The sequence below is a fragment of the Gracilinanus agilis genome, chromosome 5 (assembly GCF_016433145.1).
Source record: "Gracilinanus agilis isolate LMUSP501 chromosome 5, AgileGrace, whole genome shotgun sequence".
Lineage (NCBI taxonomy): Eukaryota > Metazoa > Chordata > Mammalia > Didelphimorphia > Didelphidae > Gracilinanus > Gracilinanus agilis.
In genome coordinates, this window is record NC_058134.1 from 183416296 (window position 1) to 183441865 (window position 25570).

Here is a 25570-nt window from a genome sequence, read left to right on the forward strand (position 1 = left end):
GGGGGTGAAGGGGAAAGTAGGAGCATGAATCATGTAACCATGTTAAAAATGAATATTAATAAATGTTTAAATTTTAAAAAACACAAATAACTATAATACAAAATAAAATACAAGACACATAGGAGAGTCATATTTCTGAGGAAGGAAATAAAGTTTTTGGTTGGATGGAACAGGGAAGGCTTCAAGGTGACAGTTTTTATTTAGCACCCAGGTGGCTGGTTGTGGTAGCAAATGAGATAACATACAGAAAGTTCTTTTTGATCTTAAAGTGCTATATAAATAACTGGCTATTGGTTTCTCTTGCTTAGGAAGAAAGATCCAACTGAAAATTTCTACTTCATTGTTTTTAATTTAAGAAACCAAACATCTACAGTAAGGAATCATAAAGGTGTGGAAACAAGAAAAGGGTTAGGAGAGGGGAAAAAATAACACCATAATGTTATAAAGCTCACTAAATCAAATCCATTAGGTAGGCAATCAAGATATTTTTGTATTTGAGTAAGCTGATGCTCAAGCAAATTAATCTGCTCAAACCTAATAATATGTGTTAGAGCTGGTATTTTCAATTTCCTGACTCTTGCGTCCAGTACTTGTTCCACTAACACCAAGCTATCTCCACAAAACTGCAAAAGCAGGTCAAGAATAATGCTGAGTTTGAAATAACATCAATGAGTATTCTGATGTTGCAAACCATTAAGAATAGAGCCTAGGGAACAAAAGCAGATATTTATCTAGCTTTTACCAGGCCCAAATCCATTAAGTCAAACTATAAATTTTGAAATAACTTTGACTGATATAGAAATAAGGGAGTGATTACCCCATCCCCTACACAGTCTTTTTTAAGACAATGTGAACAAATAGTAAATCTCCAGTCATAAATTGTTTTTGTAATCACATTGAAATTAAAGAAATTAACTTTCCCATTTACTTTAAATTATTTTGGGTTTCTGTGTTTCAAATTCAAATATTTAGTTTAAAAAGAAACATTCGGCTTTGCAGATATTACATTTTTTAGGTAAATAAAAAATCTAAAGATCTTATGTTTGATATTTCAAAGTTACCTTGGTTTTTTGAAAAAAAGGAAATAAATTTTAACCTATAAAATGTTATTATGAAAAAAATGAAAAATCATCTAAAATATTTTTGGATTTCTATGGAACTAAAATGTTTGGATTTATATTTTCCAAAGGAAATATTCTGTAAAATAACTTTATTGAAGTAAGACACATGAAATGCTAGAAGGCAATTTGGAACTATGCCCAAAGGCTTTTAAAAGAATGCATACTCTTTGATCTAGCAATACCACTACTAGATTTGTACCCTAAAGAGATAATGAAAAATGTTTGTACAAAAATATTCATAGCTGTGCTCTTTGTGGTGGCAAAAAATTGGAAAGCGAGGGTATGTCCTTCAATTGGGGATGGATGAACAAATTGAGGTATATGATGGTGATGGAATACTATTGTGCTATAAGGAATGATGAACAGAATGATTTCTGAAAGAGCTAGAAGAAGCTTCTGGACCTGATGCAGAGTGAAATGAGCAGAATCAAGAGAACATTGTACACAGAAAGTGAAACATCATGGAAAAATACAATGTAATGGATTTTGCTACTACAAGACAATCCCAAGGGACCTATGAGAAAGAAAGCTATCCACATGGAGAGAAAGAAATGTGGGAGTAGAATCACAGAAGAAAAACAAATGACTTATTTACATGGATATGTAATTTGGGGTTTTGGTTTTAAATGATTGCTCTATTGCAAAAATGAATAATATGGAAATAAGTAGAAAGTGATAACATTTGGATAACCCAGTGGAAATGCTTATTGGATCCAGGAGTGGGGAGGGCAGAGGACAGGAAAATAAAATATGTAAACATGGAAAATATTTTAAGATTAATTTTTTTAAAAAAAAGACACATGAATTAGGTATGAGGCATACCCATAAAACTGTGGCTTTGTGGAACAAGCTGCACTGTTTTATGAGGATATTTTGTAATTTATGCACTAGTTATATCTTAGCAATGCATAACAGAATCTGTTTGCTTCATTATTTAAGTGGATCAGATTATTTTTTTCTTGTGTTCCCTGTTTCTTTGGATGACTTGATGTCTTCATCTTGGGTTTGAATTTTGTTTTGTTAGATATTTTTTTTTGTTTTCGTTGTTCTAACCTATGCTTCCCATAGTTTAAGACGTTCCTAGTGTAGAATCTCCTTCCACTGATACAGTTTGTCAATTCACCTATAACTTTTACAAAGTCACCTGGAAGCACCATATAGCTGAAAAGACTGATCTATACTACATAGCTTATATGCGCCAAAGGTAGGACTTAGAATCCAGGTCTTCTTGATTCCAAAGTCAACCTACCTTCCCATTGTTCACTTAAGCATATACTGATCTATCTATGCAAACAAGACATGTTATGTAAAAGTAGCTTTTAAGAAAAATATTAATAAAACCATTTTAATACACTAAATATAATTTATTGTGATTAATTTTGTAAAACAAGTAATTACTGCATAATTATCTTAGCAACAGTGTATATTGCAAAAAAACAATCTGAAAGTCAGAAGATCTAGATCCCAGACCTGCTTCTACAAACCTTAGGCAAATTACTGAACTTCTCTGGCCCCTTGAATAATATGAGAGTGATTGACCACACAGCCTCCAAGGTCTCTTTTATTTTAAAATTCAAATAGTCTATAATTTTATGAAATCCATATTGTTATGTATCGGGTAAGAGAGTTTATAACAAGACACTGTGGAATAAATAGTAAGTAATAAATATTTTATAAACTCTTTGAAATTTAAGTCAGCTTTAATTACCTTAGAATTTAGAGATGGTGAACGATTTTTAGTTGGAATGTCATCTGAAGGGAAAAGCACATATTATTGAAGTTACACATATATATATTTTTGTGTTATATGTAAACAGTTTACATTAAAGCAATAGTATTCCATTTTTGACTAGTTCTAGTAGATTTCAAATAATCATTAAAAAAAGAAGTTAGTAAATTCAATCATGAAAGCTTAGAAAATGATTAAAGTTTAAAATTTATTGTAATCATTTAATAGCCTTTAAACATTTCCTACCTTAAGTCCAATAGGAAGAGAGCGAAAAAGAAATTCCATTCAAAAGAAAAGCAAAATGTGTGAAAACATCTAGTAGTTCAGCTTCTACTAAGACATACACAGGAATGATATCAATACAGTTATAAGACATTCTTTACCAAAATACAGACAAAACAATTGGAGAGTGATGAATCGCTCATGATTGGGCCCTCTTAATGTAATAAAAAGGAATGTTACCAAAATTAATTTACAGATTCAGTATCCTATGAATCAAGCTACCAAAGAATAAGAAAATTCATCTGGTCAAGAAAAGAGATGCAAACTAAAATAACTATGAAGTAGTTCATAAACCACATAATGAAAAAGACAAAAGTAGAAATAATTAGGAAGGGAGGTAACAAAAATCATCACAGTGGTTCTGGTTCTGGCCTTTTGAATCCAGGGAGCAGGATTAGATATGGATAAATGCTAAAGTATCCAACTGGGTAGTTTTCATTTGCTCTGGATTCTAAATGATTTTCTGTGACATCTGGCTAGGAACCTCTTCACCATTCCCAGAGGCAGATACGTCCTCTGAACATGGCCACATCATCATTGCATGTAATCAAGGATCTGTTATTTTCTTATATATTAGGAAACATGGGCTTCTTGGCCCTGGAGAACTTTGCTTTTCTGGGTAAGAGCCTGACTAACACTTTCAATAAAGCCAAGAATATCATATTCCACATCCTGCTGTTCTACAGTGTGCAGATATCCTTTCTCCCTACATAAAGAGAAGGCAGTGATGACCATGGAGATGTGCTCCATCTTGACCTCTAGTGCTAGAATTCTGAGTTGTACTTTTTTTTTTTAATCCTTAACATCCATCTTAGAATGAATACTGTGTATTGGTTCCAAGGCAGAAGAATGATAAGGGCTAGGCAATGGAGGTTAAATGATTTGTCCAGTGTCACACAGCTAGGAAGTGTCTGAGACCAGATTTCAACCCCAAATCTCCTGTCTCTAGGCTTGGCTCTTTATCCATTGAGCTACCTAGCTGCCTCCTATGCCTTTATTCTTAAATGCTATGTAATTCTTTTGAGTCCAGAAGGAAAAACATGGGAAGGGATAAAGAACAAAATGGATTTTAGGCATAGGAATCCTTCTAGGATTGCTTCAAAATCCATGCCAGAGGTAAAAGGGACTTCAAAAATAAACACATCACTCTGGCATGAAAATGAAATGGATGATCATTTAACGGACAAAAAATTCCTCATTAATTATGTGAGAAACTGCTCAGTATCAGCTGTCTTTGTTCAACTGCTAGAACAAAAATAAGAAGAAAAATATGGCTCATTATGTTAAAAAAAAACAACTAGAGATCAATTTCTCTAATGAATATTGATACATACATTTATATAAAATACTACCAAGGACATTACAGCAATATGACCAGGCTGAATTTTTATCAGGAATGAAGGTTTAATTTTAGGAAAACTAGAAACATAAAATTGATCATCTCAAAAACAAAAACAATAAAAACCAAATGATTATGCCAATAGATACAGAAAAACCTTTTGAAAAAATACAGTATTCCTGTTAAAAAGACTAGAAAGCAAAGAGATAAAAAAATGTTTTTTGAAAATGATAAGTTATATCTATTTAAACCCAAAGTTAGCATCATCCGAAAGCCTTTCCATTAAGATCTTGGCTAAAACAAGGATATTAATTACCATTATTATTCATAGAAATTAACCATAGAAAATGGTAGTGATAGCAATAAGACAAAAAACAAATTAAAGGTGAAAGCACAAGTAATAAAGAAAAAAAAACTATCACTTTTGTAGATGATATAGAGGAGAATGAAAATCCCTGACCCCTTGACTCTTCTTAAATGACCCCAGATGATAGAATTAACAAGTGAATAGTGAAATGAAGTGATTAATATCAGATAATGATTAATAACATTATAGCAACTACATTTTATAAGGTTATTAAGCACATTGAATGTAATTTGTTTATCTGTTTTCTCTGTAACTTCCTATAAGCCATCATTTCGCAATAAGCTATAGCTAAGAAGGCCTGTGTCTTTTAAGAGGAGGATCCCCTCTGAACAGAAAGCTTGACCATATATGACACACAGAGATATCGGATACAGAAAAATTTCTTGAATAAAAGATGCCTTGTAAATATCTTTCTCTTTGTTCCACTATCCTAGGACTGGTGGTTGACTATTGGGGTGGGATCTTGAATGATGTAATATTAGGGTATCAAAAAGGGAGAAAACTCATTCAATTGTCTTAAGTGGGAGGAAACCTAATAACCCAGCTTTGCTGAGAGACACTGGTCTCTCTCAATAAACCTGTTATTGGCTTGGAGCTTTGCCTCTTTGTTTCTTTATTGGCTGAAAAATATTCATCCCAGTTTGATGGTATACTTAGAGAACCTTAGAGAGTTAACTAAAAATCTAGCTAAAACTATGATCAACTTTAGCAAAGTTGCAGAATATAAAATAAACCCACACAAATCATCAGCATTTCTATATATTACCAACAAAACCGAGCAGAAAGAGATAGAAAGAGAAATTCCATTTAAAATAACTACAGACAGTATAAAATACTTGGGAATCTACTTGCCCAGAAACACACCAGAACTCTATGAACACAATTATAAAATAGTGTTCATACAAACAAAAAACAGATCTAAGCAATTGGGGAAATATTAATTGCTCATCAGTAGGCCAAGCTAACATAATAAAAATGATGACGTTACCTACACTAATTTCTTTATTTAGGGTTATACCAACAGAACTACAAACATTATTCTCTCGATATAGGAAAAATAATAAAATTAATTTGGAGGAACAAAAGTTCAATAATATCAGGAAATTCAATTTAAAAAGTGAAGAACATTAGCCTACCTATACCAAATTTCAAACTATACTACAAAATGGTAATCACCAAAACAATGTGGCACTGGATAAGAAAAAGAGTGGTTGATCAGTGGAATAATGTAGGCATAAATTATACAGAAATAAATCACCACAATTATCTAGTGTTTGATAAAATCTAAAGATCCAAGCTACAGGGATGGTAACTCACTATTTGACAAAAACTTCTGAAAAACTAGAAATCAGACTGGCAGAAAGTAGTCATTCAGTACCATCTTATGCCATTCACCAAGATAAGCTCAAAATGGGTATATGATTTAGACATAAAAGATAATATCTTAAGTAAATTAGAGGAGCATGGAAGAAATTACCTGTCAGATATATGGAGAAGAGGAGTTCATGGCAAGACAGGGAGCTTCATGAGAAGTAAAATGGATATTTTGATTACAGAAATTTAAAAAGCTTTTACACACAAAAACCCCAATGCAGCCAAAATTAGATGAGCAGAAAAATGGAAAAGTACTTTGCAGCAAATTTTTCTGATAAGAGTTTAATTTCTCAAATATATAGAAAGCTGAGTCAAATTCATAAACAAAGCACAATTCCTCAACTGTTAAATGGTGAAAGGATTTTTTTCAGAAGAAATCAAAGCCATTAATATTTAAATGAAAAAATGCTCTAAAATCACTAATTAGAGAAATGCAAATTAAAATAACTCAATGGTACTACCTCACAACCATCAGATTGGCTAATATGCCAGAAAAGGAAAAAGACAAATGCTGGAAGGGCTGTGGAAAAATAGAAACACTAATGTACTGCTGGTAGAGCAGTGAACTAGTCTAACCATTCTGGAGAACAATTTGGAACTGTGCCCAAAATGCTGTAAAGTTGTTCAGATCCTCTAACACAAAAACACCACTACAAAGTCTATACCCCAAGGAGAACAAAGAAAAAAGAAAAGGACCCATAGGTACAAAAATATTTATTGCTGCTCTTTTTGTGGTGTCAAAGAATTGGAAACTGAAGAGTAGTCATCAGTTGATAAACTGTTGAACAAACTAGGTATATGAATGTGATAGAATATTATTGTGCTGTAAGATATAATGAAGGGGTTGGTTTCAGAAAAATCTGGAAAGGCTTCCATGAACTGATGCAGAGTAAAATGAGTAGAATCAAGAGACAATTTACACAATAATACAAATGTTGTAAAGATAATCAGTTCTAAGAGACTTAAAAACTCTATTCAATAAAATGATCCACCACAATTCCAAAAGACTCATAATATAAAATGCTATCCACTTCTATTTAGAGAACTGATAGAATCAAAGTATAGATTTAAGCATTTTTTTCTTTCACATTTCCAAATCAAGGTTGTCATGTGTGATTATTTCTTGAAAAGTTAGTATATAATTCAGATTCAAAGACATTCCATCATGATTTGTTTTGGTATTCCAATTAATACAACATAATTAAAATTTGATCAGTGAGGAAGTATCACCTAAATCTGTCCAACATAATCTTATACATTTATTTTTACTTTAAAACAACAATAGCAACAAACAGTCAGAGCCTAACTTGATGTTATAATATAATTCAGCATTTCCCAAGGACTGATATCTCCCTGTCCTACTCCCTCAACTCTACCTCCTCAGTCCCTTCAGTTCATTGTGCTGGAGAGCCAGAATCAATTAGGTACAGGATCCTACATTCCAAGGTGTTTGTTTTGCCTCCTGGGCACATGCTTGGAAACAGAAGCAATAATAATTCAGGACAAAACCATCCTAAACGAACACCAGTATTAGACAAGTGATCAGGAGCAAGCACCCTTTCCTTCCATTCTGATGAAGTTTTTAGGATATCTCCTCCATTTTCTGAGGAGAAGCACACTTAGACTGGGAAAATAATGTGGCTGTGGAAGTAAGCTCTATTATTAAAGGCTCAATGAATTCTTATATCCAACATGTTATAGGAGAATGAATGCAAATTGTTAGAAAAACAAAAGTGGGGAAGTTTGAAAACATTCTTGATTACCTTCATCTTCATCGAGGGTGCTAAACGGCCTTTCATTCTGAAGGAGTACTTGTTTCAGCTCTTCTAATTCAGCATGTTCTTTGGCATACATTCGTTTCAAGTTTTCAACGTGCTGAATCATCACTTCCACTGCCTTACTGACTCGGCTTTCCTGATACAGGAAAAAAATGTTTTTTTAAAAATAGTTCCTTTTTGTGAGGAGGAAGGAGACTGTGCAATCATCTCTCATTTGAGTCTATGTTAAATATCAACTTCAGAACAACAAAAATATCAATAAATAGATCTTATTTAAATATTTAAACATTTGGACTCATAAAGTATTTTCTTCATATCTCTATGAGATAGGCAGGAGAAGCATTATCTCCATTTTATAGATGAAGAAACTCAAGCAAAGGACTTTGTTCAGGGTCTCGGGACTAGTAAGTGGTAGAGAAGACACTTCAACCCAAGTTTTCTCATTTCTAAATTTACTCGAAAGTCTTAATGCAGCTTTAAAACTGTACTAAGACTTTGGGGCTACCCTATATCACAAGTGGAAGGGCCCTTAGACCTCACAAAATCCAATTTCCTCATTTTATTGACAAAGGAATTTGAATCTTACAGCTGAAGATACTGCCCAAGGTTAAAAAAAAATCTAGTACGTGGTAGAATTAGACCTCAAACCCAGGTCAGTCTTCAATCTCCAAATCCATTGAACTTTGACCAAGAGTTTAGAACACTTTTAAAATATCTCAACTTCTCCACCAGTCTTCCTCAACCCCTTCCATGCTATGGTTCTTTTCTGAGAGACTGAACAAGAGAACAGGTTATCTACACATCAGGCAAAAGGATGAAACCAAAATTAGTACTTAATTGCTTCTTCCCCCTTTTTTAAATGCTGTATTTTAAAGAAAAGAGCAAGCACAGCTCAGCACCTGGGTCAATAAGTTTTGGTTCCAATCAGGCATCTTTTTGCTATTTTACTTATTTGAAAAACTCAAACAAAACTTTTCCCATTCAGTAAATTTGCTTCCTCCTTTTCTGTATCCCTCCTATCTTCCAACTTCCTCTATCTTTGTGATCCAGTTTCTACATTAAGTTCTATCCTTTTCCTATTATTCCTGTACTCATCCCTTTTCTGCCTTTATGCTGGCCCTGTTTTCCAGAGGCATCATTTTTCATCTTGTATACCCATATCCTTTCAAAAAACACTAAAATAAAAAAAATAATTTGTATTGAACTCCATATTCATAATTAACATAGTCTATATTCATAGGCAGAAGATGATAGTGGTTAGAGACCCAGCCTTGGAACCAGGAAGAACTAGGTTCAAGTCCTTTCTCTGATACAAACTCGTTTTGTGACCTTTAACCAGTCAGGGCTCTGGACAATTCTCCAAACCTGTAACTTGCAGAGAAGGGGCTGAACTACAACAGAAGAGGGGATTTCCACTCCCATTTAAATCGCAGGACCATTCTCTCTACCTGTTCCATATGTGCCTTAGCTCAATTTGACAAACATTTATTAAAAATCTGTTATGTACTGCACAGATTTAAAAAAGATCCCCGACTTCAAGAAACTTACCCTCTACTGCAGTGGTTCCTAAACTTTTTTGGCCTACCACCCCCTTTCCAGAAAAAATATTACTTAGCGCCCCCTGGAAATTATGAAACTATTTATTGAACTCAGAATAGAATGTAATACAAAAAAAGTGTGGCCATCACCGCCCTCCTCGATGGCTGCAGCACTCATCACAGGGCAGTAGAGCCCACTTTGGGAATCACTGCTCTACTGGGTAGGTACAATAGAAACAAAGAGAAGTAAATACAAGGCTACTTAAGGAGAAAGAGAGTAAGCCTTAATAACTAGATCAGAGAAGAGTTTACAAAGGAGGTAGAACCTTGAAGACGGGTATTTTGAGAGGTAGAAATTAGGTGAGAGGGCATTTTAGGCATGGGGGAATGGCTTGTGCAAATGCAAAGACAGAGTTTAGGGAACAGCCTGAAGTCCATTTGGCCTAGAAGAGAGAGACCATATGATGGGGAGTAAACTGAAATCAGGATGGAAAGGCGTATTAGAGCCAGATTAAAGAAGCTTTCAAATGAAAGGCTGAGTCTGCATTTCACCTGCTTGTGGACAAGGCAGAGGCATGATCTGATTTGTAACTCAGCAAGATTACTTTGGCAGCTGTATAAAATTATTGAAGGTTGTTGTTTTTAAAAAGTGAAAGGAGAGGTTGGAAGCAAACATACAAAGTTAGTTAGGAAGTTGATGAGAGCACCCCTGTAGTGGGGAGGAGGAGCAGAGAGTCCTATCTTGTGTACCATCAATAAAGTCATCACATTCAGTGCAAAAGAAAAAAAAAGAGCAGGTATACAGTAAATGATTGTCTTGAACTGAAATATATGCTTTGGGAGGTCATTTGACCAATCATTTTTATGGCCACATTAACCCATTCAATGGTTTACACCGGGGAAAAAAGAGATATAATTTAGTATTTATCATTTTAAGTTCCATTCTTTCTTCTGTAAATGTAAAAGCAAACATTTCTTGCTTCTAGAGAATGTATGGGACCATTGCCTTTAATAGACTTATAAATCATATTGTATAATAATAGATCTGGATTTTTAGACAGAATACAGATTCTTAGTTTTCTGGGGAATGAGATCACCTCTGGGTGAGAAACAAAGCTGAGTGCTGGCTCAAACCTTTGTGTGAAGCTAGACTTATTCACTGCCTATTGGAACCATCAATAGGATCTCTAATCAGAACCCCCCATAAAGAATAAAGGAATCTAATTATGCTTCACTTGCACTCTAGTCTGGAATTCACACACTGGAAGTGCCCTCAGTCTCTTAGCCTCTTCATTTAAGGAATGTTCAGGCCAGTCATGTTTCATTCCTCCATGCCACACAATGAACTTCTTCTATGGCTGGTTCAGCACTTTCTCTCCTGACCTCTCTCTTTTCAGTTTTCTTCTCCTATTACAATGCTCCTGAAGGGCAGGGACTATCTTTGTTTTTCTTCTATTTGTACTTATGTTCTTAGGATTTAACATAGTGTCTGGCACATAGGAAACACTTAATAAATGTTTGTTGATTGACTCCTTGATAATGCACAGTATCCTGTTTAAATCTCCCCTCTTAGAAAAACCATTTGTACTTATGCTTGTTTGACCTGTTTTCCTGGAAACTGTAGTATTGTACACAAGAAAGTAGATAAGAAAACTGCAGGGTTGGAAAGTAGTTGTGTAACCTAAAGCTCTTCTGCTAAGCCTCATGCTAGAAGATGGGTAAGATGTAGATAAAGAATATTCTTTCAGAAAATTTCAAGTTAAATAGCTTTCCATTATCCCACGTTTTGTACCCAGACATGCAAATCCAAAGACATTATAATGCTTTTCTTTGCTTGACCAGATGTTTAATAGCTCCTTTTTTTCCTTTTGAGCTGCTAAGTGGCACAGTGGATAGAGTGCTGGACCTAGAGTCAGAAAGACTCATCTTCCTGAGTTCAAATCTGGCTTCAGATACTTAATAGTTATGTGACCCTGGGCAAGTCACTTAACCGTGTTTGCTTAAGATAAAATGAGCTGGAGAAGGAAATGGCAAATCCCTCTAGTATCTTTGGCAAGAAGAAACCAAATAGGGTCACAAAAAGTCATACAACAGCAATTTTGTTTGTTTTTTGTTTTTGTTTGTTTTTTGCTGTTCTCACTCCTAGAGTTCAGAGCACATGGAGAATGACCATTTACAAAGTTTCAGAAAGGAGGTTCTCATTGCTCTGGTTCTGTAGAGTAAATAAGAGGATTCTGTCAGACCCAAGATCTAAGCCAATCACTGCCTCAAGGTCTCAGAGGTATAGATCTGAAACAAAGGATACCAATTACATGCATCAGAGACAAGACCTCTTCTGTCAAAAAACAAATGAGCCAGGCATCATGAGCCACAAAAAAAACTGTTGGTTCTTAGGTTGGTATGTGTGACTAGGGACTCTCCAGCCACAGAGGAACATGCTCCTATTCTCAAAGCATTTGAGGTATCTCTTTAGGTTTCCTGTACTCCTTGATCACCTAAGAGGCATGCAGTTCTACCATAGCCTTCTACAAAAACCTTGCTTGTATACATGAGTTGTGCAATGGCTTGTACTTTCTCTTCAATGATGCACATGTAGGTTTACCACATGAACATTCACGGAGAGAGCATTTACTACTGAATATTGGGGCAACAGGCAGGGGAGAAGGATTACTTCTCCAGCCTCTGAAAATTAGAACTTCAAATTTAGTTCAGCATATATTTAGACAAGAAAAAATCCTCAGAGATTATCCAAGTTGTCCAAACAGAAATGTTTAAAGTTTCAAATTCTGATTGACTAAGAAGTTAGGAAATCTAGTAACTTGGGAAATCAAAACCTTTAATTTATTCCATTTACAAATAAATAATTTAGAGTTACCTGATTAATGGCTCCCAGCATCTCTGCCTTGCTAGCAACTCTTGTTGTACACTGGTTAAGAAATTTTAAATTCTTCTCCAGCTTCTTAATGATTTCCTGGGCTTGGTTATCATCATCACAGAGAGGTATTAAAGACTGTACAAAAGGGAAATATAAAACTGTCATATATCAGGAATAGTAAATATTACATTTCAGACAAATCAGAACTTGAAAGTGAAAAATGTAACAGTACTGGAGATACTTTTTTGTTTTCTTTGTTGTTTTTCTGTTAAAAAACACACACACACACACACACACACACACACACACAAAACACCTTACCTTCTGTCTTGGAATCAATATTGTGTATTGGTTCCAAGGCAGAAGAGTTGTAAGGGCTAAACAATGGGGGTCAAGTGACTTGTCCAGGGTCATAAAGCTATGGAAGTGTCTGAGGCCAGATTTGAACCCCTGAACCTCCCAACTCTGTGTTTGACTTTCAATCCACAAAGCCACCTCACTGGCCCTTAGAGATACATTTTTTAATGTCTCCCTCCAAAAAACCCAACTTCAAAGAACAAGATGGAGAAAGTGTGGTTAGATAGCATTTTATCTGAAAAAATTGGGAAGCTTTAGTATACTATAAATACAATATGAATCAAGAATGTGATATAGCAGTTTAAAAAGGTTAATTTGATCTTAGCCTGCATTACAATAGGAATAGTTTTTGTCTAGGTCTAAGAAGGTGACAATCCCACTATATTTCACCATGGTAAGATTTTACCTATAGTTTAGGCACTACCGTTTAGGATGAATATTGTTAAACCAGAGAATATCCAAAGAGGGCAACTAGGATTGTAAAAGACCTAAAGATAAAATGATATGAGGGTCTTCTTTAGCATGTTGGATGTTTAACCCAAAGAAAATATTTAGGAAGGATGTGATAGCTGAGCACTACTGGCTCTGTCACGTAAAAGAGGAATTATGTTTGGTCTTTGTAACTATAGAAGACAAAACCAGAAACAATGTGTGGAAATTATAGAACCATCACAATATTTAGACTTGATAAAATTTCCTAAGCTTTCTAGGTTTGATGAATTTCCTGGCATCTAGAGATATCTGAAAATGGAACAAGATATGGTGGGTCACTCCTCACCAGAGATCTCTAAGCAAAGGCCAGGTAACTTTCTGAAAATATCATAGATGGCATTCTTATTTAGATATGAGGTGAACCAGATGGCCTCTCAGATCCCTTCCAACCCTATTTCTGTGGACTATAAGAGGATTAAGAAGAAGGTTAGAATAACAATATACATATATAAGGATATATGGCTACTAAGCTGCTTTGACCATATTATCTTACTTGATTCTCACAACAATCCTGTAATATGAGCAATACACATTATTCCTATTCTTCAGAAAAGGACACTGAGGCTCAGAGAGCTTAAATGACTCACTCAAAGTTATATAGCCAATAAGCAGATGAGCAAGGGTTGAAATCTTCTGACCAAAGAGGGTATTAATTACTTAATATGACTTTAACGCCTGAGTATATCAAGGGGAAACAATATCAAATTTGATTCTAGACTACATTAAAATAAATTCAATAAACATTAAAGATGACTACTATGTTCAAAGTATTGTTAGCTACCAGGGATAGAGAAATAAAACAATTCCTACCTTCTAGGCACTTTCTACTGAGCACAAAAATACACAAATAATTAATTACAAGCTAATGTGAAAGGGTAAGAGAAAATAACTCTTGGAAGGATTAGAGAAGGCTTCACAGAGGAAGTAGCATCTATGCTTAGACTTGACAGAAAATCCAAATACTCTGAAAGAGAAAAAGAACTGTTCATAGTTTACTCAAACTGTGAATCCTGGCTGGGCTCCAGAGTATAAAAATAAAGTCCTAAATATTCTTAGACTAACCTTTAATAACTTTAAACAGTTAGTGATCTCCTTCTTTAGATTCTCTTCAGCCAGATCCCTAGACCGCTCTTCAAGTTTGACTCTTTTCTCCAAGGTAAACCAGTCACATTTAAATCCCAAAGATAATCTCAGAAATTCAGCCTGTCGTGGAAAAAATATAAATGGGATATAGGATTGAAGAGAAAAAATGAGTAAATATAAAATTTAACTGTAAAGAAAGACTACATCAAGATCACTGTTCCTTTTACTATCAACAGAGACATAAATAAATTTGATATGTCCATGGGTCTCAGTGAAGTTGTTCCTTAATAAGCCAAATCCTAGTGTGACTAACTGAACAGGAAAGGATTCATGATTCACTAGTATTAGTGTGAACTTAAGAATCTTTTTATATTTAGTAAAAGGCAAAAACAGAAAATGTTTTATACTTACCTCTACTTCTTTTTCATTTGTAGAAATGCTGCTGAACAAGAAAGAGAAGGGCTTAAAAAAAAAAAACCCAAGAAAGTAAAAAAGAAACATGAATGGATTGTGATAAACTGAACTTACTGGTCATTTTGTTTAAAGTTGACTGATTTAACACTGGTTACTGGACTAGTAGAAGCAGCAGTTTCTATTAAGGGACAAAAAGGACATTATTTGGTTAAATCACATTAACTACTTGATTGTCCCTTGATTTGCCCCTAAAGGAAGAGTGGCAAAAGGATATCATTCAAAACGCCATGTTAACTTTAGTAGTGTTGCATAAAGTTTAAATCTTGATGATTATAATGAGAACAACATTAAAACCACACTGGTTCTAGTGATGAAACTGAACACTATAATTTACAAAAATATCTGAAATATGGCTTGAGTTTCTCAGGTTCATAAAAGTCCTAGAGATATGACTGCAGCTGATTGCATATCACCATTTCTTAGCAGAAATATATATTGGCAAAATTCAAAACCCTTAATAAATTCTTATCGATTGTCTCCAATGTGTTAATTGGATACTTCTCAATAAAGAAAAAATAAAAGATTACACTAACAAGCAGAGGACCTTGGAACTTAGCACCTCCTTGGGAGAAGAGTTTGTTTTATATTTACTTCAAAAACATGTCAGAAATCATAGCTCACAAAATTGAAATGGCAACTAAAATAGTTCTGCCCTGTGTAGAGGCAGGTGGAGTAATGGAAGATAACCATCTGACATAAACATTTTAAGTCAAAACTACTTAGGTTATGGGGAACAGGTAGGCTTTTCCAAATGATCTTCTATGTTAGTGATGGCGAACTTATGGCATGGGAGCCAAAGATGGCATGCAGGGCACTCTCTGTGGCCATGTGGCTGCCCTCCCCATTCCAAAGTTCATTACTAGGAAGGCAGAGGGACTCAGGCCGAGTGACTCCCCTCTCCCTCTTTACTGTGCTTGATGACATTTTTCACTTCACCCTCTCCTCCCCCCAGCAGCCCAATGGGAGTGCTTCCTCCTGTTCCTGTGTGTGGGGTGAGGGTGGGGAAGGGAGTGCCCAGCATTCGATGGGGGGCAGGCATGGCACTTGGTCTGGAGGGCCGGTACCCCATCTCTAAAAGGTTCCCCATCATTGTCCTATGTTGTGCTACATCTTTATAGTTATACAACAAACTGGAAAGTGTAGAGAATATAAAGATGCCATTGTGCTTATTGTTTGTTAGTTACAAATAGCATTTAATCAGATAAAACAAAAGGCTGCTTTGGGTTCTTTTCCAGAAAAGTATCTCTGAATTTGGAACTCAAATTTTTAAGAAATTAATGTTAACTTTTTTTACATGCAATCACAAAATATTTAAGGAAATAAATAAAACATATTTTAAAGTATTTCTCATCCACATAACAAAATCATACAAGATTCTTGAAAGATGTATAAAAGGAGATATATTTACTTAAATGTTTCTTGATTATTATTATCAAGCAGCAGAAAAGAGGAAGACAAGTACTTGCCAAAGGTGTTTGTCATGATCATGACAGATCTCTAGTACAGAGTTCACATAAGAAAGATTCTCTACAAATGATGAGGTCCTCTAGATTCTCCTTTTTGCGTATCATCTCCATAAAAATCTTCTGAGTATGAGCTCAGTGATTCATACTCGAAAAGCCAAGTGGCTGAAGAAATATCTATTCTCCAGAACATGATAAAAAGATGAGTAGGAAACTCGTAGAGCTGCTCCATCAATAATTAAAATAATAGTTTTTATATGGTGTTTTAAAGTTAATGAAGCACTATATTTGGGTATCAGCACACGTATGTGTATATATATATGTTTATCATTTAATTCTAACAATAACTGTGTGAGATAGGTGCTATTACTTATCTCCGTTTTATAATTGAAGGAACTAAGGCTGAGAGATTAAGTGACTTGCCTAAGAACACACAATTATTAAGTATTCGAGGCAGGATTTTAATTCAAGTCTTCCTCACTCCAAATTCAGCACTCTCCACTATACCACCTCAATACCTAATCAACATAAATACTTTGAGCAGATACTGCAGATGAACAATCAACGGGCTCGAAACTAAATAAAAGGAGGGAAGACTGAATTGTTTGAACTGAAATTAGGTAACGCTTTTAATGACTTCAAGCTTTTCCCTCAAACATTCATCTTTTTAATACTGGTATTCTCCAGATGATATTTGGCTGTGAGTCATAGGAAAGCACAGTCTGAGAAGAACCTGAGTAATTGGCCACCCAAAAGTCCATTTATGGTGGGCACAAGCAGGCTACAACATATTACAAAGAAGAATTGTGCAGAAGGATTGATATCAAGGATATAATGAGAGATATAAATAATCAGAAAAACAGGAGGGCCAGTCATGCAATGAGAGCAAAGGGTAACCAATGGAAAACCTTTTTCCATGGAATGTCAAGAGACTCGGTGAAAGGCTGATAGACTGTCATGGACACAAATATAATAGGGCAAAAAGTACAGGTGGGTTGTGATTTGTTACTGTTTGAGGGAAGACCCTTATTAAAAAGATCACAGATCCATTGATGTTTCAAAGCAGGGAAGGAAAAAATGGAGCCAAACATCAGCTTTCATTTATTGTTTTAGCCCTAGTTCAAGTAATGAGATTTTAGTTTCTCTTAGTGAGAGTCTGCATTAATATAGATATGGAAGAAAACTCCTCTTACCTCCTCCTACAGTGGGTTCTTCTTTACAGTCTTTAGTTGCTTCAGGTCCTTTGGTTTCCTATAATTTTTAGAGATGAAAGACATAACAAAGAACCACCTGAGTACTGCTACAAATGCAGTTCTTTATAATGCTTTATAATGGTTTTCCTCTCCACTACTAGACATTTAGTGCATCCTTAGTATATGCAAGGCAAGATCTGAGAACCTGGGGAATAAAGTAGCATACTCTAGGATTTTATAATCTAGTTAGAGAGACAAGGCATAAAGACTTGAAAAATCAAATAAGTAAAAGACAATAAAAGAAGAGCAGTCATAAGGTTTAAAGTTGTTTAAATCAACAGTTATTGAGAATAAGTTATAGATTCAGAAAAGTGAGAGCTCACTCACCATAGGTCCCAAATGGTCTAAGAAAGATCCATAGAAGAGAAGGGAGTAGAAATTGGATGTTTTATTAGCCAGAGAGAAATAGAAAGGGTAGATTGAGTAGACATGGGGAATTAGTGTGAATAAATTTACTATAGTAGCCATGATAGCTTACATTCATATAGAGCACCACAATTTATAAAACACTTTTCTCACAGCAATGCTGAGAAGACGACTCATTTTACAGACAAGGAGGGTGGTTCAGAGAGGTTTCATTAGTTATTATTTGAAGTAAGAAAGTAGCAAAAACCAAGACTTAAATGTAGGTCTCCTAGATTGAACATCACTGTTCTTCCCATTACACTACACTATCTCACTTCTAGAGAGGCAGGAAAATATAAACCTTGAAGAATAATTTGATACAAAGTTTATCATGAAATATGCTGATATAGAAAAGCAGTAGCATATAAGGCTTTTCCTGTATATACCTAAGCAGTGAATGTGGTTTTCATCAGACATAAAATTATCTCTTTAAGAACCAAACCTATGGGATAATGTACATGTTTTATAACAGGATCCTAATTAGATTGCAGAGAAGGAAGCATGTGACAGGTTATGAAATCAACAGCACTTATTTAACAATATTTACTTAATGTTCAAAATGTTGTGATCAAAGGAATAATGAACTGGAGGAATTCCATGTGAACTGGAACAACCTCCAGGAATTGATGCAGAGTGAAAGGAGCAGAAGAACATTGTACACAGAGACTGATACACTGTGGTACAATTGAATGTAATGGATGTCTGTACTAGCAGCAATGCAATGATCCAGGACAATCCTGAGGAACTTATGAGAAAGAACACTATCCACATTCAGAGGAAGAACTGTGGGAGTAGAAACACAGAAGAAAAACAGCTGCTTGATCACATGAGTTGATGGGGATATGATTGGGGATATTGACTTTAAATTATCACCCTAGTGCAACTATCAATATTAGGGAAATAGGTCCTGATCAATGACACATGTAAAACCCAGTGGAATTGCGCAACAACTACAGGAGGGGATTGGAGGAAGGGGAAGGAAAGAATATGAATAAGGTAAACATGGAAAAATATTCTAAATTAATTAAAGTTTTAAAAGTGTTCAAAATGTTCTAGTCACTTCATCAAAAATTTCATTAAGCCCTATCATATGTAAATCACTGTGCTGGGCATTGGGGGCATGAGGATGAATAAGACAGTCTTTAAAAAGTTTTCACTATATTGTCATGTTAGTATAGCAATGGAGAAGAAAGAACAGTTTCTATTCAGTATAGAAACCAGTCTTTACTCTGCTGGCATTGCTTTTTTTTTTTTAATTGTATTTTTTATTAATTTAATTAATTTATTTTTTAAAAAAACCCTTACTTTCTCTCTTGGAGTCAATACTGTGTATAGGCTCCAAGGCAGAAGAGTGGTATGGGTAGGCAATGGGGTTTAAGTGACTTGCCCAGGGTCACACAGCTGGGAAGTGTCTGAGGCCAGATTTGAACCTAGGACCTCCCATCTCTAGGTCTGGCTATCAATCCACTGAGCTACCCAGTTGCCCCCCTGGCATTGCTTTTGCAAATCTGGGGTCACTATCACTAATACCTCCCCCTATTGTCTGGGTGGAGGGAAGCCTGGGATCTCAAGGGCTGGGCTGGTGAATCACAGGCTCTCCTAAGTCTTACCAAGTTGGAAAGATTTCAAATAAAGCTCTGGGTTTGGGCATTCTATATGTTGTCCAAAAAGCAGTCAGCTAAGTAGTGACAGGCTCATCACCAGAGGTTAGCTACTTTGTGAGGAATATTTTCAGTCATAGCAATTGGGGCCCATGGTTTACAAAGGTAAGAAAGGGTTTTGATCTCTATTAGTGGAACTGAGTACCTAGAATGGTGCAATTGTCCATCCTTGAAGGACTGAAGTCAATATAACCGTTGGAGTTATCAAATATGGATTTACTCAGTTCTCTCTGTGGAATCTGTGATGTCGTGACATAATGTTTGTGGAAGTTCTTTGAAAAAGGAAAGAGTATTATACAGACATAGGAGGTTATCATTATCCTAATCTTCATTATTGTCATCAGAAAGGGCTTTGAATTTGAATTTGAATTAGGCAACCTGGCTTAGAAGCCCAGCTTGGCTACTTGGTTACAGTTACCCACTATTTGACCATGGCAAGTCATTTCACTTCTCTGGCATGTAGTTCTTTATATGTGAAATAAGGGTATTGGACTAGATGGTTTTTAAGGTCTTCATCAAATCTGATTCTCTGTTACTATGGTCATCATTGATAACAGTATTAACATAGCCTCTTACCAAATTTAATGTGGTTTTCTTTTCATCCATAGTGCTGTGACATGGAGTATTTTCATTAGCTAAACTTTTACCTATGAGAGAAATAGGGAAAAAAAGAGTAGATGAAACAAAAAAGGGTTAATAGAGAGGAAGGAAGTGGGCAGCTGGGTGGATCAGTGGATTGAGAGCCAGGCCTAGAGACGGGAGGTCCTGGTTCAAATCCGGCCTCAGACACTTCCTAGCTGTGTGACCCTGGACAAAAGTCACTTAACTCCCATTACCTAGCCTGTACCACTCTTCTGCCTTACAACCAATATATAGTATTAATTCAAAGATGGAAAGTAAGGGTTTAAAAAAATAGAGAAGGAAGAGATGGGGGACATGAAGAGTCATTATGGGCCTTTAAGAAATGAACATAATATGCACATACATATGTATTCATCCATATATATGTATATAAAGTTCTAAAAGTTAAAATCAAGTAGAACTGGAAAAATCCACAGAAACAATTCCTCAGTGTCCAAAAGCAAGGGGGAGTGGGGGAGCTGAGATGGCAGCTTAGTAGCAGCAAAAGCCAAAACTGATCTGACAATTCTTCCAAACCAATCTTTAAAAAGCGTCTCAAATTGATGGGAGTAAAAAATGAACAGTAAGATGGAGTGAGGGGGCTCTCCAGCTGAACAGAACTTGGAAGGTAGACAGAGAGCGTTGATTTTCAGAGGATAAGGGGGAACTGGAAGCAAAACTGCACCCAGAAGAGTGCTGACCAACCACCCCTCCTTCCACCTCCCACTTCGCCACTTTTTGCAACTGAGCATCAGCTAACTCTGAAATCCCGGGATGTGGGCTACACCAACAAAAGAACACCTCAGACCCATCCCTTGAAGTCTCAGGTCCTGGCACTAGTCTGCAGGGAGGCTGGGACATCTACAACCAGAGTTCCCAAATTGTTCGAAGTTGTTTTTCTTTATAATGTCCTTATTACATAAATCGTCCTTCCAGTCAAACTCATTTCACTTTAGTCAGCTCATTCAGGACATTTTTTTCCTTAAGCAGTCCATGTTGTCATTTTTATATTAAGTAATAATATTCTATTACATTCATATATCACAATATTTGCTTTTACCATTCTCTAATAGATGGGTATCTTTTTAGTTCTTGACTTTTTACTACCACAAAAGAGCCCTTATACATATTTTTTGTAGTATTGATATTTTTCCTCTTTGGTTGATCTTTTTTGGAAATGCTGGGTCAGTGGAATATGAAGAGTTTATGTTGGGGACACAATTCCAGATTATTTTCTGACATGGGAGAGGTTTAATTTCTCAAGTCTTCTTTGAGGCCAAGCATAATCATCAAAATTAATTAGTATTAAAATTATTTTTTGGTTACTGTTCTCTACATTTATAATATGAACAAATTTGAAATGAAAAATCCCAACCAAAGTAGATTATAATATTCATTTGGCAGATGCAAAAAGAGGCAGCTACAGTTACTTGAATTTGGTTTAGTGAAAAAGTATCCCTATTTGTCATTCAAAGTTCTTTATAACCTATCCCCCCTCCTACCTTTTCAGTCTTTTTACATCTTATTCCCCATCTTGTACTCTTCAACCCAGTGACCTTGATCTTGTCATTTCACAAAGAAGACATGCCATCTCTCAGCTCAGGGTATTTTCTCTGGCTGTCCCCTATACCTGGAATGCTCTCTTTCCTCACCTCTACTTCCTGACTTCCCTGAAGTCTCACATGAAATCCTATCTTCCACAGTAAGCCTTTCCTAACCTTTCTTAATTTTTGTTCCTCCCTTCTCAATTATTTTCTATACTATATATAGCTAGTGTATACATAAGAGATTTGCTTGTGTTTTTTCCCTCTCATTCATTAGATTGTGATCTCCTGGAGAGCAGGGACTATCTTTTGGTCCTTTTTGTATTCTGAGTGCTTTGCCCAGTGCTTGGCACACAGTAGGCACTTAAAAATATTTATTGACACTAGTTTAGCAGTCCTTTATACCTATTGTGTAATAGAGTTCAAATTTGTGATGTATGCATTACTACTAGTTCATCTGAAATACCTTTATCTCAGGAAATAAAGTCTGATTACTTTCCTTCCCCTATTTGGTCATTGGCCTAGATTCTCAAAGAAGATAAGTATAGTGGTATCCAGCTAAAAGTGGCAAAAAGTCACATCTTCTTCTCAGAATAACATGGCTGGAAGGACATTTTCAAAGGTTGCCCAGTTAATATCATTACCTTTTGTTAGCCTGGATACTAAATCATTCTGAAGAGATTAGGTTAGATTTTTAACTATCTCCAGGGAAGTAGGTAACATCTATAGCTCCTCTTTCAGTAATCTATCCTAGTGTCAAATCACCATTATTATTAGGAAAGTTGTAGTATACGATTGTGATAAAATACAACTGTGCTAAAAGAAATTTGTAAACAGGTTAATTTTGGGAAAACATAGAAAGGCCTACATGAAATTATGAAGAATGAAATGAGCAAAACCATGTGAACATTATATACAACACCAGAAATATTATTTGAAGAATGACTTGTGTGTGTCTACCTCCAGAGAAAGAAGTGATAAATAGAAATGACATCATTTTATATATACATATATCATTTTGTCAAATGATGCCTCTATAATGGGAGAAAGGGAGGGGAAGGAAAAAGGGAGTTAACTGGCTATTTGAATGTAACAAATTATTTTTTTATTATTTTTTATTTTTTTTATTTTAAACCCTTACTTTCCATCTTGGAGTCAATACTGTGTATTGGCTCATAGGTGGAAAAGTGGTAAGGGTGGGCAATGGGGGTCAAGTGACTTGCTCAGGGTCACACAGCTAGGAAGTTTTTTTCTCAAATTGAGAGCCAGACCTAGAGATGGGAGGTCCTAAGTTCAAAGCCAGCCTCAGCCACTTCCCAGCTGTGTAACCCTGGGCAAGTCACTTGACCCCCATTGCCCACCCTTACCACTCTTCCACCTATGAGCCAATACACAGAAGTCAAGGGTTTAAAAATTTAAAAAAAAAAAAAAAAGAAAGAAAGAAATTCTTAAGCATTATCAGATATCTTCATCCTGTAGTTTAGACCCGTTTCCTCTCACTCTGTCCTTAGGAGAACAAAAAAGCCCAGAAGAAAGTCATGCTTATCTTTCAGCTTTCTTACCTATAATTTAGCTCAATTCAATGAATATTTTTTATAGTCTTGTTACATGAAAAGCCCTATCAAGATGTTAGAGATAAAGACAAAAATCAAGAGAAAGAATCAGTTCCTTTTTTTGGAAAGCTTATGGCACAGAGGATGCAATATATGGTCAGATAAATACATGGTCATTTCAGGAGAGAAAAAAGATTGATAGTTATGGGGATCAGGAAATATCTGAATATCAGCACCTGATCTTGAACTAAGCTATGGCTTAAGAGGTGGAAAATAAAGAGGAAATATATCCCAGGACTGGTATATAGAAGGTTGAGTAAAGGAAACAGTATAATATGAAATAAACCTGGGAAATTAGGTAGGAGCCAAATTGGGGAGTTTCAGTGAGAGTTGCATCATGGTACAATGGAAGGACTAGCTCTGGGATCAGACAACATCCTACCTCTGACATTTACTACCTATGTGTGTGTGACTTTGGACAAGTCACTTAATTTTCCTGGATCTCAGTTTCCTCATCTGGAATGAGGATGTCGAACTAAAGGTAGTAACCATACTCTGAGTGGAGAGAAGGGGACAGATGCAAAAAATATTATTAAAGTAGGATCTGTAAGATTTATCAACCAATTAGGTATGTCAGGTAAGGAAAAGGAAGAGTTAAGCATGATTCACATTATGAACCTGTATAATTGGGGTAATTGTGGTGCCCTTGACAAATACTGGAAGTTTGGAGAAACCGATTTAGAGGAGAAAACGATGAGTTCTAGGAATTAGAGTTCGTTAAGTTTTTGTTACAAAATTCTTTGAGACAATAGTTTTATTTTCTGCAATGTCAGGATAGCAACAGTTCCATATGCCATTTACCATCTCACCTTCAGGCTCTATCATTATTGGAGCTGGCTGTGTTGTTTCGTCTTTTTCATAATGTGATTTGGGATCAACATTATCAGAGGCCATAGTCAAAAATCCAGGGCTTGAGCCTACAAAGAGGAGGAAGCAGACAAAATGAAAACAATGCAAATCTATCATTTGCCTAAGTACTCTTTTGCACATTTCAGCCTAACACAGTACAGAGGGAATAGCTTTTCCAATATTACTTACCACCGGAAGTTACAGTACTGTTCATGGAAGAAGTGTGTCCAGGGGCTGGTGTGGAATACTCACTGACAAAAAGGGAAAGTGGTAATTTTTAGCGTTATTAGGTTAAAGAATTATCTTAGAAAGTAAATAAATATGAAAAAAGATGGGCAAACCTGTCTTGTAGCAGACCCTCAGGTGGTAATTGGTGAACAAGGTTCTCCTTTAAAAAAATGACAAAGGGATATTCAAAATGATGTTTAATTTTCAAAAGGTTCTTATGAGATTTAAAATTAATACATACTCAATTTCCCTTTTTATGATAATCTGGTATTATAGTAGAGGCAGAAATGCCTTAATTTATATAGTAGACAGGTTTGATCCATAAATGTGTATTGTTTCTAGCTACCAGTGTGCACAGTTTCTTGAAATTTATCTGTAAATATTCATACTTTTAAATGTACTAGTAATGTTAGCAATTTAAAGGAAAACTTCAGTCATGTAAACAGTCTTTAGGAGACTTACAAAATAGCCAAATTAGAGAGATGTTTATAAAAACACAAATATATTGAATTATCTTGGAAGCAAACCTACTCAAGCAAAACATAGCCAGTTTCTACTTATATTTGTATGCTTGGTCAATCTTAAACAATTATCTTGAAGATTCAAGTGAGGTTCTGAGTTTATGTAAAAGTAAATCACAAGATTTAAATTTGATATATCCTTTCTAGATCTTAGGACATACCCAAAGGAGTAAGCAGGCCAGGCTAGGATTCAATGAATGGAGCAAACTTTATGTAAACAACAGTCTCATCCTCCCAAATAAGAGTCACAAGCTCTTATTTGTATATTTTGTTCTACATAACAAATTCATGGGAGGTTTCCAATACCCAGTTGTTGCTTCTTTGAGTCTATAAATATCCTTAGACTTCTCACTGCCTCCTAATTTCTAATTTAATTTTCAAAGCAGCATGCTAATTTGTTTTAAGATATGGCAAGCTGTTCAACAATGCAAAGAAAAATTCAAAGTATATCATTAACAAAGCTAGCTTATTTATCCATTGTTCAGTCTTTTCACTTCCCTAAATATTCAAAACCACAGTATGGTTCTGTGGTTTAAGTTTAACAAATCTAATTCAAATGAACAGACACTTATTAAGCATATAACTTTTGGGGATGTAAAGTAA

At 35.3% G+C, this 25570-nt stretch overlaps 1 protein-coding gene across 1 annotated transcript in view; it reads right to left on the bottom strand.

Annotated features, from left to right (window-relative positions):
* The window catches only part of IRAG2 (inositol 1,4,5-triphosphate receptor associated 2), a 43984-nt gene that overhangs the window by 5714 nt on the left and 12700 nt on the right, over positions 1-25570 (bottom strand). Inside the window, exons 5-14 of the mRNA XM_044679065.1 lie at positions 24560-24606; positions 24411-24469; positions 24179-24286; positions 20168-20238; positions 17466-17523; positions 14864-14927; positions 14747-14777; positions 14315-14455; positions 12404-12538; positions 7976-8126 (exon numbers count right to left, since the gene is read on the bottom strand). Coding sequence (XP_044535000.1) covers positions 7976-8126; positions 12404-12538; positions 14315-14455; positions 14747-14777; positions 14864-14927; positions 17466-17523; positions 20168-20238; positions 24179-24286; positions 24411-24469; positions 24560-24606 — 865 coding nt within the window. The remainder of the gene's footprint in view (positions 1-7975; positions 8127-12403; positions 12539-14314; positions 14456-14746; positions 14778-14863; positions 14928-17465; positions 17524-20167; positions 20239-24178; positions 24287-24410; positions 24470-24559; positions 24607-25570) is intronic.